We start from the raw sequence: 18,939 nt of genomic DNA on the forward strand, positions 1-18,939 counted from the left end.
TGGAGGCTCTGTCTGGAGTCAGAATCTTGAAATGGGCAGAAATCCGACTTTTCATAATAATTTCTCTGGGAAGGAACACAGAATATAGTGAGAGGAAGGAGAGGCATTAACTGACTCCCAGTTTGAATTCTACAGCCATTTAGTCTTGGATAAACCACCACATCTCACTAAGCATTCTTTGATCTATAAAATTACAAGACTTTGGAAAGAGGCAAATGAGACAAATATGAGAAAAGTGCTTTTTAAACCGTAAAATACTATACAAATAATAATGGAAATGGTAATATCTATAATTTTTAAAGGGACAAGTGAATGACTTTTGAATATGAAGTTCACAGGAAAATGTTCAGGCATTTCCTACTCATTATGGTTCTTATTTTTAGCACAAAAGCAGTTATGGACAAGATGTTAAAAAAGGGAGGCCAAGTAGTGTTCCAATAACTATTAGAACAGTGTTCCAATGACTATTTACAGCAATAGTCATTGCCACCCCCCATCCTTAAGAATCCCCCTTGTAATTGTCATTTGATCATTAAAGAACTGTAATCTCCTGTTCTGTGTGTGTTCTTCAAATGACTGAATTCTTTCTTGGCTCCCAAATGCTGTAGCTACAAGGAGTTTTGGCTTTTGTTACCAAAATTCTCTTTGTCAAAAGGAAGTGGTATAATATTCCTGCTGCCACATGATGACTTGTAAGAGTAGGAAAATTCAGAAAACTTGGAGCACATGGATAGCAAGATGATGTCAGTTGAGCAGTTGTGACATAAACTGACACTGATTATACGGCCTGCACAGCCTAAGATATTTATCTACCACCTGCCCTTTTAAGCTTATAAACCACTTGTTTCCATGTTTTTTCTCATATCATGTAAAGTTTATAAATCCTACAATCTTTTCTCATTCTTCAGACTCCTATTTCAGTTATTCTCCTTTCAGAAAGGTGCAATCTAATTGTGAAATGTTATGAAAGATGACATGAAAAACACAGATCTGAATCCTCGAGAAGATAAAGTACAATAAATAGCCATAATATGTGCCATTAGTATATAAATAAATATGGAGTTGGGGATGTAGCTCAGTGAATATAGCACTTGCCTAGCATGTGTAGGCCCTGGGTCAAATCCCCAGTACTGAAAAACAAAGAACACAAACAAAACAAGACCAAAATCAAAACAAAACAAAAAACAACCAACATGGTGATGATTAGAGAGCACATTATGTGAAAGTCAGTGAATCCATACCAGATTACAAAAGCACTATCCAGAGCAGTGGTTTCCAAATATTTTTGTTTGTATACTATTTATAATGCAATTTTAAAAAAAGATCACTTCAGATAGTTTATAATAAAGGTTGTATATTCTAGAATACTACAAATGCTTTAAAACCATTTTATTAATACTTTGGCAAGTAAATATATTTACTTTCATTAATTGATAGAAAAAATCTTCCTGTTGAACCTGCCATTAGTCCACCAAGACTTTGGTCAAAATCTGACTTACACAAACTTACTATAAATTATAGTCTACACCAACTTGATTTTATTTTTTGTTTGGAGTCTGTGTGTGTGTGTGTGTGTGTGTGTGTGTGTGTGTGTATACACAATGGGGATTGAACCTAGGAGTGTTCCACAGTAAGTTATATTCATCACCAGCTTCTTTTTTAAGTTTTACTTTGAGACAGAGTCTTCACTCAGCTGCCCAGTCTGGCCTCGAACTTGTAGTTCTCCTGCATGAGCCTCTTGTGTTATTGGCATTATAGGTGTGTGCCACCACGACTGGCTTCATTCCTTTTCTTTTTAAATAAAAACTAGCCACTCCACCTAAACCCCTGCCATACTGGGGCTTGCACACAGGGCCTTGCTCATGCTTAAACAAATGTCCTAGCACTGAACTATATCCACACTCATCTTGTAAATTTAATTCCCAGGATTAAAATTATCATCTTTTTTTTTTTTTTGGGAAGGGAGAACCGGGGGTCAACCCAGGGCTTTGCAAATTTGAGGCACTGAGCTACATCCCATCCCGGGATTATTATTTAGGAGCTGTGAACTCTTAGAAATGTTCCCTTTATTTGTTGTCTTCTGTGTTTTATATTCTCTGGAACAAGACCCATACCACACTGAGGCTCAACATGGCCAAGAGGAATGCATGTCTTTTATCATACTGGAGGGAGCTAGATGTGAAAAGGGAGGTGGGAAAGGAGAACTGATAGACACAGAAACTTATCAGAGGCAGGTGAAAAACAATACATGCCAACACTAAGGATCCATGCTGATGAACACACTGGAAAGATGTCATGTCTTCACATACACACCAATATGAATACACTCACAAGAACAATGCTGCCCATTCTATTTTATATCATGGTGCATACAAAGAACATATTTTTAAAGATAATCTAAGCTATAAAGAACCAGATTACTAGAGATTGGGGGCAACTGAACCCAGGCACCTCCCAGACACTCAACAGTGAATGGGAAAACTCCCTAGCAAGCTGCAATCTTTTTAGTGTCACATACTGGTTTGGCGCATCTATCGCACCCTTTCTGCAAAGTTTGAAGACTGATGGGAAGTGGTACATTTAGAGTGAGTACCTGAGCTGAAACCTTTGTTAAGTCTCATTCATTAGACTTTATATTCTGTGGTCTTTCTTACCATCTGGAAATGCTAGCACAGGGTGAACACAAGAGTCCAACTGGGAAAGGCGTTCCAACAGAGGGGCTTCGTAGTGGATTTCAGGAAGCATGGTGTTGACACTGCCTGAACCACACAGTGCACAGGAGGGATTCACATCACAGCCAGAGCGGATTGTGCTGTTCCGGTGAACCTGTGAAAAGCCAAACAAAATTCTGATAATTCAGCATCGGATAAAAAACCAAGATTCCCACTCATTATCCCAAAGATTCAGGAAACCTTGTCAGACAGCAATATGACACTGCCAAGAGAATGTTTGATTAGTTAAGTCATTTCCATGTCTCTGGAACACATTGACCTTCAAAGTGATTAAGGTAACTTTCTTTTCAATAAAATCCAATTATTTGGCACCCTAATTGTTTGCCTAGATAGCAAACCCATAATAGTTCAAAAGATGCTGAAAACAGTTTACAATATCTGCATAGTTTCACCACCTTATGTTCTGTGTGTTTGTGTTACTGGGGGCCAAAACCAGGGTGTTCTAGTACTTAACTACATTCCCAGCCTTTTAAATTTTGAGACAGGGCCTTACTAAGTTGTAAGGCTGGCCTCAAACTTGAAATCCTCCTGCCTTAGTCTCCTCAGTCGCTGGTATTACAGGTATGCACCGCCACATCTGGACCACCTGATGGTTTAACTGTCTACCAAGGAGAGTAGTAGGCTCCTGATTCTCAGGACTTGGATTTATTCTTTTTAGCAACTTCATCCACATGGAAGCCCTTAATTACCAACTACATCCTTTTTGTCTTTATACTTCTTCCTTAAAACTTTCAGGTAATCCCATACAAGGTGGCATATTTCTGGAGACAAGTAATTCATTAAATTCTCTTTAACCTAGCCTAAAACCCATTGTTAAAAGATTCATGCTTGGGCTGGGGATGTGGCTCAAGCGGTAGCGCGCTCGCCTGGCATGCGTGCGGCCGGGGTTGGATCCTCAGCACCACAAACCAACAAAGATGTTGTGTCCGCCGAGAACTAAAAAATAAATATTAAAAAAAAAATTTCTCTCTCTCTCTCCTCTCTCTTAAAAATATTAAAAAAAAAGATTCATGCTTAAGTAATCAAAATAAATTTTGAATCCTGAGTGTTCTTATTCATAGTCTTTGTATTAATTCTAAGGGGTCAGAAATTATTTTCATTAAGCTTCCTTTGTATATGAGGGCAAAATAAACAATCTCTCCAGCAAAGTCTGGAATGAAATATGAACTAATTTAAGTCTTCAAAAGACTTAATTCTAGCTGGGTCTAGGGTGCATGCCTATAGTTCCAGTGACTCTGGAGGCTGAGGCAGGAGGATCAAGTTCAAGGCCCTGAGCAACTCAACAGACCCTGCCTTAAAAGGGGGGGGGGGGGGGGGGCGCGCGCGCTGGGGTTGTGTTTCAGTGGTAGAGCACGTGTTAGGCATTGGGTTTGATCCTCAGCACCACATAAAAAATAAAATAAAACAATTGTATTATATCCATCTGTAACTAAAAATAAAAATTAAAAGAAGCCTGGAGATGTGGCTCAGTGGTTCAATCCCCATTATCATGTCCCCCTTCCCCCACAACTTAATTCTGCTAAAAACAAAAATAAAAACAAAAAAACCCCCAGTGCCTTTAACATCTTAGGCTTGGAGGAGAAAAGTTGAAGTCATGTTGATCCCTATACTGTACTTATTATAAAAAATAAATATGGCATTTACCAAAGCATAACTCCAAATCATCTGGGTAATACCACTCCTAGAAGAAACAACCTGCCTAGGGAATGGCACTATGAGATGGGATCCCAGGAGCAAAGGCAATAACATAATAAAGACAAAAATGTAGCACAAATCTCTATTGGCAAAAACATCTGCTGCAGCTGCATTCATTTCCAGCATACTCTCTGAAAGTGGCTTCCCTTTATGGACTTGTATAGGAAAAAGTAAATATTTAAGAACAATGGAATCTTTAACAACATTCTCCATCCAACTGCCTCCTTCTAGCAACCACACAGACCAGCAAAGACGGTCTCTTGAAGGTTAGAATGGACAGAATGAAATGAAGATTCTAGTTAACCAGCAATTGTAGATGCCACTGAAAGGAGAGTCAGAGAGGAGAATATGTTTGCAGGTATGAAAACCAGATCACATCATCGATAAATGGGAGGATTTGGGAAGATCTTTAGGATCTAAAAATCATACCAAAACTATGAATATGAAAAAGATTAAGATACCAAATATCTAAATAAGAAAAAAAACCCCACTGAAAGAGCAGTATGGGTTTTTTCCCCCCTCATAAACTGACCCATGACATCAATGAGCTCTCTATATGGGACAATAACATTATTTCAAGGCTAGGGCATATTCCTTAAGTAAAAAGTGAACACATTTTAGTACGAAAAGAATATGGCAAGGGGCTGGCTTGTGGCTCAGCGGTAGAGTGCTCGCCTCGTATGTGTGAGACCTTGGGTTCGATCCTCAGCACCACATAAAATAAATAAATAAATAAATAAATAAATAAATAAAATAAAGATATTGTGTCCATGTATAACTATAAAAAAATTTTAAAAAAAAAAGAATATGGCAAGAATACCAAAGTAAAACTAAGATTAAGGTAAAAATAGAAATTAGAAAGAGAAAACACATGCTAGAAATGAACTTTGTTTCCATATTCACCCTCAGAAGCAGGTAAACAATCAATTTACTATATGAATAGCTGAAAGACTAGTCATAAGGAGAAAGAAGGGGAAAAAAAACCCACAAAATTTAAAAAATTCTTCAAAAAAAGCACTAGTTATGTGTCAAACTGGCTATATATATTTATTACAAATGAAACAATCAACTGTAGTCATTTTTAAGTCTGTACAAGCTAACCTGGAGAAATATTTGCTATCTAAGCTAAAAATGAATAGTTTTGACATAGTACTGGCATAAAGAAATTAGAAAGGCTTCTATAGTCCTTTTAGAAAAGGATAACAAACCCCAAACCTGGCAAAATTTAATAGAGTGTTTGCCTAGCATCACATAAAAAATAAATCAATAAACAAAGATATTGTGTGTCCCTCTACAACTAAAAAAAAAAAAAGTATTCAAAGACAAAGTTCCTGGATAGGTGCTGTGGCACATGCTATAATCCTAATTACTTAAGAGGCTAAAAGGCAGGAAGCTCCCAAGTTCAAGGCCAGCCTGGCAACCTGGTGAGAACCTATCTCAAAAAAATAAAAAATAAAGCCCAGGTTCTTGCAGAGGGCCCTAAACTATCTTTTACCTCTACCACCTCTTCAACTTCATTTCCTGATACTCACCTAGCCCACTCTACCAGTTACTCTGGTTCCTTGCTACCTTTCTCCAGTATGGTAGACAAACTTCCAGATCATTTGCACTAGGCTTTTTTCCTCATTCACTCCATGGTCATTCTCTTACCTCAGTTCTTTTTATTCAAATAGTCACTTTCTTAAAGTGAACACTTATTTTACATAATATGTATTTCTAAAATATGTAAGTGAAAAACTAAGATTAAGGTAAAAATAGAAAACACATGCTAGAAATGACAAATTTAAATACTTATTCAATACTTTGAGAACTTTGTTTCCATATTCACCCCCTGGGCAATTTATTGAGACGGTCTCAAAATTTAAAAATAAAGTAAAAAAGGGGGTTCATGTGATGAATTGGCGATGTAACTCAGTGGGTTCATCCACCTAGCTCCTCAAAAGAAAGCACAATAAAGCTTAAAGATACTAATATTCTAAAGATGAATCTAAAACATTGAACTAGGTTTGAGGGGGAAAGCAGCAGTAAAAAGAATTTAAACAAATAATCTTAAAACTACAACTGAAAGACAGAATACAAAATGAACATGCAAAACTCAACAGCTTTCCCTTACCTCAGTAACAAATTTGCTGAGGGCTGGGGTTGTGGCTCAGTGGTAGAGCTTGCCTAGCATGCGTGAGGCATTGGGTTTGATCCCCAGTACTACATTAAAAACAAACAAACAAAAAAACCTAAATAAAGGTATCGTGTCCATCTACAACAAAAAATATTTTTAAAAAATATCAAATTTGCTGAAAAGGAAATTAGGAAAACAATTCCATTCACAATAATCTTTCTTTCTTTTTTAACAAAGTACATCTTTTATTTATTTATTGTATGTGGTGCCAGGAATCGAACCCAGTGCTCATGCATGCTAGGTAAATGCTCTACCACTGAGCCACAGCCCTGGTCCACAATAATCTCTTAAAAAAAGAAAAACTCTAACCAAGGAGGTGCAAAACCTGTATGATAAAAATTATAAAGCACTGAAGAAAAAAATGGAAGTCACTAGAATACAGAAGAACTTCCCATGTTCATGGATAGGCAGAGTTAATATTGTTAAAATGGCCATATTACCAAAAGGGTTTAAAGTCGATCCCCACTGAAATATTGACAACGTTCTTCACGGAATTAGAAAAAAAAAAAGTCCTAAAATTCAAAATTCATTTGGAAGAATGGAAGACCCATTATCACCAAAGCAGTTCTAAGCCAAAAAAAAAAAGCAATGCTGGAGGCATCACAATATTCCACTTTAAATACCGCTACAGTAATGAAAACTGCATGGTGTTGGCATAAGAGACACACAAAAGAACAAAACAGAAGACAGAGAGACAAACCCACAGGCACAGTCATCCGATTCTTGACAAAGGTGCCGCAAACACCCCCTGGAGAAAAGACAGCTTTTTAAACAAATGGTGCTGGGAAAACTGGAAAGCCATAAGATGAATGAAACTAGATCCTATCTCTCATCTTGCACAAAAGTCAACTTTGCAACTGTTACAATAAAGTGCAGGACCAACACTCTTCTTCATCTGACAGATGATTAATATCCAGAATACATAAAGAACTAAAAACAAAACAAAACAAAAACACCGAACAACCTAAACAATAAATTGGCAAATGAAATTAACAGATATTTCTCAAAAGAAAAAAATACAAACAGCAAGCATATCAAAACTACACTGAGGCTTCATCTGACTCCAGTTAGAATGGCAGTCACCACAAATACAAACAACAATCCAGGAGTGTGGTGCATGCCTGTAATCCCAGCAACTTGGGAAGGACAATCACAAACTGGAAGCCAGCCTCAGCAAATAAGCAAAACAGAAACAAAACCCCCACAATAAATAATAAATGCTCATGGCCAGGCCGGGCACGGTGGCACACGCCTGTAATCCAATCGGTGGAGGAGGATGACACAGGAGGACCAAGAGTTCAAAGCTACCCTCAGCAAAAGTGAAGTGCTAAGCAACTCAGTGAGACTTTGTCTTTAAATAAAATACAGAATAGGGCTGGGGAAAATAGGCCCTTGAATTCAATCCCTGGTACCAATAAATAAATGCTAGGAATAATAATAAAAAATAGAAAATGAGGTTGGAAAAGGAATACTTTTACTGTTGGTGGCATTATAAATTAGTACAACCACTTTGGAAATCAGTCTAGAGGTTCCTCAGTTGTATCATTCATTAGTATTTCTCCTAAAGAATTAAAGTCAGCATACTATAGCAATACATCAATAACTACATTTATAGCAGTATCATTCACAATAGCCAAGTTATGGAACCAGTCTATGTGTTTAACAGCATAGGAATGAATAAAGAAATTGTGGTATATATACACAACAGAGTTTTATTTAGCCATAAAAGAATAAAATTATGTCATTTGCAAGAATATGAAGTGGAGAATATCATGCTAAGTGAAATATGCCAAACTCAGAAAGTCAATGGTCATATGAAAAAGGGGATAATAAAAGGGGAGAGGGAATCTCATGAAAATAGAGGGAGATCAGTAGAAGAAAGATGGGGGAGGGATGTAGAGAAGAAAAGGGGAGGTACAGAAAAATGAAATTGACAAGATTATACTATTAATATTGTGTGCATGCATGAATATGTAAAAACAAATTTCACTACTGTATGTAGTTATAATGTACCAACAGAAAAAAAAGATTCATAATAAAACAAAAACAAAACCTGGAAGAATAAATGTAAAGTAACTGGTAATTAACATAATCTGTTTGTAGCCTGATGTGGTGGTTCACATCTATGATTTTAGTGATTTGGGAGGCTGAGAGGGGAGGATCACAAGTTCAAGGACAGCTTCCATAATTCAATGAGACCTTGCTTCAAAATAAAAAATAAAAAGGGCTGGGGATGTGACTTATTGGTAGATTCAATCCTTAGTACCAATAAGTAACTAAACAAAAATAAAATACAATTAGAAATCTGCTCTTAGAGGATAACTATGCAGCTTAAAGGTAAAGCACTTGTCTTTCATGCATGAGACCCAGGTTTGAGCCCCCAGGATTGGGGAGAAAAAAAACAAAATAATCTGCTCAAGAATTAAACTGGGCTAAGGTTGTGGCTCAGTGATAGAGTGCTTGCTTCACATGTGTGAGGCACCTGGTTTGATCCTCAGCTCCACATACAAAAGAAACAAATAAATAAAGGTATTGTGTCCATGTACAACTAAAAAAATACTTAAAAAAAAGAACTAAACAGCCTAAAGCATATAAAGTGATTTTTCAATAAATGGATCAGATAAACCAGAAAACTGGACCACAGACAATGTTAAGACTGAAAAACAAAGGGGTGGCTTCCATAACAATTCTGACTTTCACCTTAGAAGCACATTCTAGATGCAGAGTAAGGAAAGGGATTCCAAGAAGAAAATGAGGGTTTCATGAATTGAGGCAACAAATTCCCATAAGCTAGGGTAACTGGAGACTGCAAGGCAGCAGTCAAGAAGTTATACAGAAAAAAAGCTCCAGAACTCTCTGTAAGATCCCCTTCAGTGTTGTGAACACTAGAAGCACATGTACAGGCCAGGCAAAAAGCAGCTGGAGAGCTTTGAGCTTAATGGTTTCCAGAGTGAATACTGGCTGGCAGGACTTTTTTTTTTTTTTTTTTTGAGAGAGAGAGAGAGAGAGAGAGAGAGAGAGAATTTTTAATATTTATTATTTAGTTTTTGGCAGACACAACATCTTTGTTTGTGGTGCTGAGGATCGAACCCGGGCCGCATGCATGCCAGGCGAGCGCGCTACGGCTTGAGCCACATCCCCAGCCCACTGGCAGGACTTTCAACGGTGAAAGTAGTATGGCTTGTTCAAGAAAGATCCTTGTTAGGTATGGAACTAAACTACTCAACTGGTTATTCCTCACCTGCCCCAACTAAGGACAAATCATTCTTGTGCCAACAAAGCCCCTTTAAAGAAAGATATCATAAACTACAATCAGTTCAAATCGAACACCCAGCACTCAATAAAAGTTGCTAGATACACTGGGGCTGTTCAGTGGTAGAACACTTGCCCAGCATCTGCAAAGTCCTAGGTTCAACCCCCCGCATGGGGGCCAGGAGGTTACTAGATATGCCAAGAGGTAAGTAAATACTACTACAGAGATCAAGAAAAATGTACGTCACAAGAAACTAATGGATAAATAAGCCATGTTCTCAGCAAATACATTATAAGGAAAAAGTGTATGATGGATAGCTTGAAGCAAAAACTCTAATAACTAGAAAGGCCACTCTCACTGAGCAGAACTACCAAAGTACCAAATACTAAGCATTTTTCCAGAATTAACCAGGAAGAAGCAACTAGAAAATGCCAGTTCACTTCTATAGTTCTTTGTCCCTAGAATTCTGGCTACTAAATATTGTCATTAAGTTAGTATTAGCATTTCTTTGAAATCTTGAGTTCTGACTTTTTGATTATGTTTTCATTATTTATTTATTTTTAAATCTGGCCTTTCTAGAGGGTCACTTTTTGGAAACAGAGAACTGAGCAGAGCTTCTGGTGCTTTCAAAAGGCTGAAGGGACACTGTACATTTAAATGCCAAATTTCCAGTGAAAAGAGAGGATAGGAAACTAAGCATGACAATGCCAGGCACTCATCTTTACAAGGCAAACTGTGAAGCTATGAAAAGTAGGAAGCTAAGAAGCTAAGGAGAAATCTGTCTCTGAAAACAGGGCTTTAGCAGTCTCATTTGACTGACAGAGGTCCTAGAGAAGTCAAACCCAGGGCCTCATGCATGCTGGGAAGTGCTCTAACACTGAGCTACACCCTTAGATTGGCAGTTTCACTTTAAAAAGGAGACCAAAACCAGAAAGTGGGCATGGGAAATAATTTTATATTCCAAGAATGAGCCGTAGGTAGAGCTTTATCAAAACTAATCTGGTCACAACGCAGCTCAGTCCCCAGATGGACTAAGGGTTTCAGCCCCATTATATATGCCTAGCAGGAGAACGAGGTGAAGACTCCAAATAAAAACACCATTGCTTGTAAAATCTTTTAAATTTACAATATCTAACAGTACTGAAAACAAAACAGACAACAGAAACAGAGCCCCAGTAACCCAGATTTTGGAGTTGGCATAAAAGGGATTTTTAAAATGTTTGAATAAACAAATACTTAATAAGTTCAAGGAAATACAGAGAAAATAATATATACATAAAAACATACATATATGCCAGAATCAAACAGTAACTTCAGAATGTGACGCAGACGCAGCAAAAGAGTTGTGACAAGAGAACTGGTAGTCTGGTTAATACAAAAATTAATTAATAAATGTTAAGAAAAATAGAAAACACTTAACAATGTATCACAGTGTACTATGATAATGTCCAATGCACTTGTAATCAGTGTCTTAGGAGGAGGAGAGAGAATGAAGCAAAGGCAATATAAGAAGAGATAATGGCTAGTTCGTGTGAAAACTCATTTAAAATTTTACCAAGCCACAAATTTAAAAAGCTCTGCAAAACTCAAGCAGGAAGAAAACACAAAACCACATCTAAGCATATCATAAAAATGTTTAAATTACAAAAGAGAGAGAGAGAGAGAGAAGGGGAAACCTATAAAACCCAATTTAAAAGACATAATTTACTGGAATCTGAATCTTGAGTCAAAGAAACTTTAAAATCATTTATTAACTTGGCACCTGAGTGATATCATGTCTTAAAAAATGTAAAATAAAAACAAAATAGGGGTTGAGGATAAAGCTTAGTGGTAAAGTACCATTGGGTTCAATGATCAGTAATGAGAGGGAAAAGAAAAATAAATAAATTCATTTCTGAGAGAATCCTAGAAATCTGAATAGACTATTCTTTTATAATGTCAAAAACAGAGATGTTATTACCTGCTTTAATATTTTTTTTAAAAAAATATTTATTCTTTAGGTGTAGATGGACACAACACAATGTCTTTATTTTTATGTGGTGCTGAGGATCAAACCTGGGTCCCACCGGTGCTAGGCAAGCGCTCTACCGCTGAGCCACAATCCCAGCCCCATGCTTTAATCTAAAAATAGCCTAAACCGGCAGTATACAAGAATTAACAATAATATTAGACTCTTTTACTTTGGTAAATAGTTTTTAGAAGTAGAGCCACAAGAAAGTACTTCAAAATAATAATGGAATGTGTCAAATGTTCACAGCCCACCATACATAGAAAAGTTAAAAATCAGGGGCTGGGATTGTGGCTCAGCGGTAGAGCGCTTATCTAGCATGTGCAAGGCCCTGGGTTCGATCCTCAGCAACACATATAAATAAATACATACATACATACATGGTATTGTGTCCAACTACTTCTAAAAAATAAATATTAAAAATCAAATGTAATGGTTAAATAAATTATACCGTAACTTTACATGTTTCATTTAAAAATGCCAAATATTACTGATGTTAAAAATATGCATACGCGCCTGGCATCATGGTGCATGCCTATAATCCCAGAGGCTGGGGAGGAGGATCAAGAGTTCAAAGCTGGCCTCAGCAAAGGCAAGGTGCTAAGCAACTCAATGAGACCCTGTCTATAAATAAAATATAAAATAGGACTGACTGCCTCAGTGGTTGAGTTCCCGGTAATTGCCCCCCCCCAAAGTATATACAATTAAAATAAATATGCACAAAAAAGAAAGCAATATATATATAAATACATTAATACTGAAAGAAAATGTACAATCATTTGACCATTAGTTTATTTTCTTGAAAACTAGACTACATCTAAAAATAGTAAGTTAATATTGGAAATAAAGTTTCTATATTTTATATTTATTCTAGTATAATTCTGAATACCTACTATTCCTAGTTATAACTTCAGGATGAGATTTTAAGATAGAAAATACTGGAAAGAGTTATCCTGAAACTTTCATTTCAGTGTTGCCAAATGCACAAACATAATGTAAAATTACAGAACAGAAAGCAGTTTTTCTAAAATATTTTTCTAGGAATCCTAATTCATGAATATGATTACTCAGTATTACTTTTACAAGATTCCCTGGTCAAAGTTCGGGGGAAGAAAAGACTTTTAAACATGTTTTATAAAACACAAGCAGTGACTATGGCATGAAGAGCTTTCCAAACTGATTTACCCATCATATTACAGTGGTAACACATATCTTAGAAGTACCTTTATGTTCATCATTACTTTGAAACTTTGACAGTATTATACCTGCTGCTTAACTGACTGATCATATGGAGGACTGAACTCAGGGGCACTTTACTTTTAAAAATTTTGATAAGAGAGGTAAATAGGGAGCCTACATCCTGGGAACAAATCTTTACTCCTCACACTTCAGATAGAGCCCTAATATCCAGAGTATACAAAGAACTCAAAAAATTAGACAATAAGAAAACAAATAACCCAATCAACAAATGGGCCAAGGACCTAAACAGACACTTCTCAGAGAAGGACATACAATCAATCAACAAGTACATGAAAAAATGCTCACCATCTCTAGCAGTCAGAGAAATGCAAATCAAAACCACCCTAAGATACCATCTCACTCCAGTAAGATTGGCAGCCATTATGAAGTCAAACAACAACAAGTGCTGGCGAGGATGTGGGGAAAAGGGTACACTTGTACATTGCTGATGGGACTGCAAATTGGTGCGGCCAATTTGGAAAGCAGTATGGAGATTTCTTGGAAAGCTGGGAATGGAACCACCATTTGACCCAGCTATTCCCCTTCTCGGTCTATTCCCTAAAGACCTAAAAAAGAGCATACTACAGGGACACTGCTACATCAATGTTCATAGCAGCACAATTCACAATAGCAAGACTGTGGAACCAACCTAGATGCTCTTCAATAGATGAATGGATAAAAAAAAATGTGGCATTTATACACAATGGAGTATTACTCTGCATTAAAAAAATGACAAAATCATAGAATTTGGAGGGAAATGGATGGCATTAGAGCAGATTATGCTAAGTGCAGCTAGCCAATCCCTAAAAAACAAATGCCAAATGTCTTCTTTGATATAAGGAGAGTAACTAAGAACAGAGTAGGGAGGAAGAGCATGAGAAGAAGATTAACATTAAACAGGGAGAGAGGTGGGAGGGAAAGGGAGAGAGAAGGGAAATTGCATGGAAATGGAAGGAGACCCTCATGCTCATACAAAATTACATACAAGAGGAAGTGAGGGGAAAGGGCAAAAAAGGGGGGGGGGAATGAATTACAGTAGATGGGGTAGAGAAAGAAGATGGGAGGATGGGAGGGGAGGGGGGATAGTAGAGGATAGGAAAGGCAGCAGAATACAACAGACACTAGTATGGCAATATGTAAATCAGTGGATGTGTAACCGATGTGATTCTGCAATCTGATACGGGGTAAAAATGGGAGTTCATAACCCACTTGAATCAAAGTGTGAAATATGATATGTCAAGAACTATGTAATGTTTTGAACAACCAACAATAAAAATTTAAAAAAGGAAGGAAGGAAGAAAGGAAGGAAGGAAGGAAGGAAGGAAGGAAGGAAGGAAGGAAGGAAGGAAGGAAGGAAGAAAGAAAGAGAAAAAATAAATAAAATTTTGAGACAGGTTCTTACTAAGATGCCAAAGCAGATCTCAAACTTGTAACTCTTCTGCCTCTTATAACAGATGTTTGCCACTGCACTCAGCTAAATCTTATTTAAATCATCAATAAGGAAGTGCACGTTACTATGCCACAATATTTATATTTTTTAAATAACCATTTCAACATATTTGGTTTCCCTTCAATAATTCAATATATTTTACTTTATGCATTTTTAAACAAAATGTGTTATGAGGGGCTCAGTGACAGAGCACTTGCCTAACATGTCTGAGGCATTGGGTTTGATCCTCAGCACCACATAAAAATAAATAAAAGGATGCTGGGTATGGTGGGGCATCCCAGCTACTCAGGAAGCTGAGCAGGAGGACTGCCAAATTCAAGGTTAGCCTAGTCCCAAAGTTTAAAAAAAGAAGGGGGTGCAGGTCAGTGGCAAAGGTCTCACTAGTGGCCACAGGCTTAGTTCCTAGCACTGCAACCAGCCCTACTCAAGGAAATAGGAGGTGGATATCAGGGCAGTACCAAGAGAATTTTGATTTATCAGTCAGAAAACTGACTAGGAAGCTTGAGACCCTAGTGAAAAAGTCATATGAAAGAAACTGAAAGCAAAGTCCTGACCCATGTTCAGCTAAAAGTTTCAAGTTCACATTACCAGCTTATGACCAGAAACCTCATTGCTAATAATATGACATCTGAATTCATCTAGATTCCAGTGGTCTTTTTAGAAGATAAGGAGAAACTGTATTGGAGAGATACTTCCACAGCTCATGTATCACAAGAGTCTTAAGGAAAACATGACTCCCCTGACCCATGAGTTCACTGTTGAAGACTATAAAATCACACAAGAATACAGGCCTTCAAGAGGCAATATGCAGATGCAAACAGAAGAAGAACCTGTCCTCAAGAAGCTACAAAACAGGACTTAAAAGCTATTTGAAAATAAGTATATTAAAATTGTCCAATGAGGCAAACAAATTGTTTCTAAAAGTTACCACACACAAATCACGAAAGAAAAGCGCAGACTAAAGTAAACTCAACTGACAGTTTGAACAGCAAACTAAAGATAATAAGAGCAGCTAAATCAAGCTAAGAGATGTTCCAGACCAGCCAGAGGCAGTGGTGCATATCTATAATCCCAGTGACTAGAGAGGCTGAGGAAGGAGGATCAAGTTCAGGACAGCCTCAACAACTTAGCAAGATCCCATCTCAAAAAGACTAGGGATGTGGTTCAGTGATAAAAGAGTTTCTGGATTTAATACCCAGTACCCTTGCGGGTACCCATGCCTATAATCCCAGCTGCTTGGGAAGCTGTAAGGAACCTAGTGAGACCTAGTCTCAAAAAATAAAAAGGGTTGGGGATGTTGCTCTCAGTGGTTAAGTGCTCTCGAGTTCAATCCCTGGCACACACACACAAAATTAAACAAAACAAAAAGCATTTCATACCAAAAAAATAAAAACAAACGACCCCCCCACCAAAGAAAGAAAAAAGCATAAAAGAAACATTTTAAAGAAATACTCAATTTTTAAAAATTTGTTAATTTTTCTAGTTTCAGTTGAACACAATATCTTTATTTATTTATGTAGTGCTGAGGATTGAACCCAGTGCTTCATACTTGCAAGGCAGGCCCTCTACCACTGAGCTACAGCCCCAGCCCCAATACTCAAAAAATTTTAAAAAAAAATAAATCAATAAAAAATTTTTAGTTGTGTTTATGTAGTAATGAGGATCAGACCCAGTGCCTCACACATGCTAGGCAAATGCTCTGCCACTGAGCCACAACCCCAGCCCTCAAATATTTTTTAATTCAAGACAAACAAATCCTCACAATGAGGATACACAGCATCCTAAATGAATGAACTCACAGTTGTAAATACATTCCTTGAAATTCCAAAACATAAAAATAAGACCAAAATTAGGATTTTAAAAGTCTTAAGTTACTGCAGAGACTAGATAACCTATGAAGAAATGACAACTACTATCAGAATTTTCACCAACAGGTCCCAGAAAGCAAACATTATCTTCAAAGTGCTGGAAATGAACATATATAAACTTGTATATACTCACAGAACATAATTCTGTATGTTTTTAATATAGAGATTTTCCAGCTCAAAGATCACTGTTGGAAGTATGTATTGAGCAAAAAGAAACAGAAATTTAGAACAATGAAGTAGAATACAAGAAGTAACCATGAACAAGAATAATAAAAGTAGATATGAAAAACTGTGCTGTATATGTGTAATAAGAATTGTAATGCATTCCGCTGTCATTTATTTTTAAAAAAATCAATAAAGAAAAAAAATAGTAAAAGTGCTGGTTAATGTAAATAAGGATGAACTTAAAAATAAATTACTTTGGTTGGGGATTTAAAAATAATATGACTAAAACAACAAATTACAGATAATGGGAGGGCCAGATCAGGTTTTTTCTTTCTTTTTATTGTCAGACGGGTATGTGCTAGTGTTGTAACAAGGTTTAGAGTGAGGCACATCTCAGACAGCATGAACATCCAATCAACACACTTATGAACTAAAAAGGATCAAGATTAGTTTTTTAGAAAGGCTTTTTTAATTTTTGCAGTACTGTGGTTAAAACAACATTTTAAAGCCGTATGTTCCAAGAGCAACTAGAGATAATAATCAAATTTGTACTGTATTTAAATGCATTTTTCACATGTTAAGGATAACTATTAAATGAATACAAATGGAATGTATAAGCAGAAGAAAATAAAATTCAACTAACCTAATATAGCAGAAAAGGAATAAAACAAAGGCAAAAAAAGAGCAAGGCTTATATAAAAAATGATGGCAGAAATGATTCTGTTATTTTTAGTTTTTAAGCCATCCAAAACAAAACTACTTCACACATCAAAGTCTGTAGAATACTACCCAAAACAACACTCAAAAGAAATCGAAAAAGTAAATGATTTATTATTATGTAAGGGAAAAACCCCCAAATTAAACAAAGTAAGCACTTAATAACACAAGAAGGCAGGAGGAAATTAACAGCCAAGAAGCTGATCTTTGAAAGAACAAATCAAATAGAAAAACTGCTGATAGGATTAATGAAGAAAAAAAATTAAGACTAAGGAATTTTATAGAAGTCAGCCTTAAAACACAGAGCAATCCTCTTTATACTCTAATGCAAAACTACAAAATTCTAAAATAATGCCAGAACACTGCCACACAATTTGTGCGAAGACACTACTTTTAAAAAAATTTGAAGAAAATCCAGAAGTTTCAAGGGTACGCTACTAATAAACTGGGCATTATTTCTTCTACTGGCTATTCGTATAAAGAAGAAGTCTTTTCAACTATTTATTTACTCACACTGTTGTCTGACTATATACAAGTTTTCAGTGGTCCAAGATAAAGCTGGGAACGTCAATTTATTAATGAATTACTAATAAAACTACATTTTCCTCTTTTCCCTTTTTGGAGGTGGAGGATACTGGAGATTGAACCAGGGGCACTTTACCACTGAGTTACATCCCCAGCCCTCCATATTTTTTTTGAAATAGGGTCTTACCAAGTTGCTGAGGCTGTCCTTGAACTCAAAATCTTCCTGCCTCAGAATCCTGAGTGACTAGGATTACAGTCATGTACTGCTGCACTTTGCTTCCCTTTCCTTCTTGAAATACTATATGTACCATAATTTACTTAATTTATTAAATAACTTTACTTGAAAAATATAAAGTAACACTCACTATGTGGGGGTTATTTTTAAAATTTTACTATCTCGTTATCTCAACTAATGTTTAGATTAAGTTACAAGCACCTATCTCACAGAAACAGTAGGCCAGGAAATTTTCATTTGGCTTACTTACTAACATCTACCATCCTAGACCCCTAAAGTATGAAACACAATAAATAGTAATAACAGACACAACCTATAATCATGTTCTAACATTACAATGAAACTGTGCGACAGGAAAAGTAACCCATAAAATCCATGGGCTTTACTCCTTCCAACACAAGACAGCAACATTTCCCCATTTGTGTCCTCCCAATTGATATTACTTACTATGTCCTAACCAGACAGCCTTTAAAATCTATTCCATCTTCAGAGTTTTACAGTCCTCAGGCTATTATTTCCTTCAGAATTATTATTGTTAGTCTCTCTTTCTGCCTCTATTCTCATTTATACCAATCCATTCCCAACATAAACTATCTCCAGATTTATCTTTCAAAAAAAAAAAAAAATAGGTTATGGGGCCTGTGACTGTAGCTCCGTGGTGGAGCACTTGCCTAGCATGTGTGAAGCATTGGGTTTGATCCTCAGCACCATGTAAAAATAAATAAAGGTACTGAGTCCATAATACAACTTAACTATAAAAAAAATAGGTTATGATAGTTACCTACCAAACCCTTAAAACTAGAGGCTAAATAAAACTCAAATCGGTAGTTCAGGTACTCAAGGATTTTTATTACTTACTCTTAGGTCTCATTTTTT

The 18,939-nt window shown here is 36.5% G+C and overlaps 1 protein-coding gene across 5 annotated transcripts in view; it reads right to left on the reverse strand.

Annotated features, from left to right (window-relative positions):
* The window catches only part of KANSL1 (KAT8 regulatory NSL complex subunit 1), a 199,195-nt gene that overhangs the window by 15,773 nt on the left and 164,483 nt on the right, over positions 1 to 18,939 (reverse strand). For all 5 annotated transcript variants that reach the window (XM_081273007.1, XM_081273008.1, XM_081273010.1 and 2 more), the window contains exon 7: positions 2,655 to 2,826. In XM_081273007.1, coding sequence (XP_081129133.1) covers positions 2,655 to 2,826 — 172 coding nt within the window. The remainder of the gene's footprint in view (positions 1 to 2,654; positions 2,827 to 18,939) is intronic.

The sequence above is a fragment of the Spermophilus citellus genome, assembly GCF_964194105.1.
Source record: "Spermophilus citellus genome assembly, chromosome: 17".
NCBI classification, from domain to species: Eukaryota; Metazoa; Chordata; class Mammalia; order Rodentia; family Sciuridae; genus Spermophilus; species Spermophilus citellus.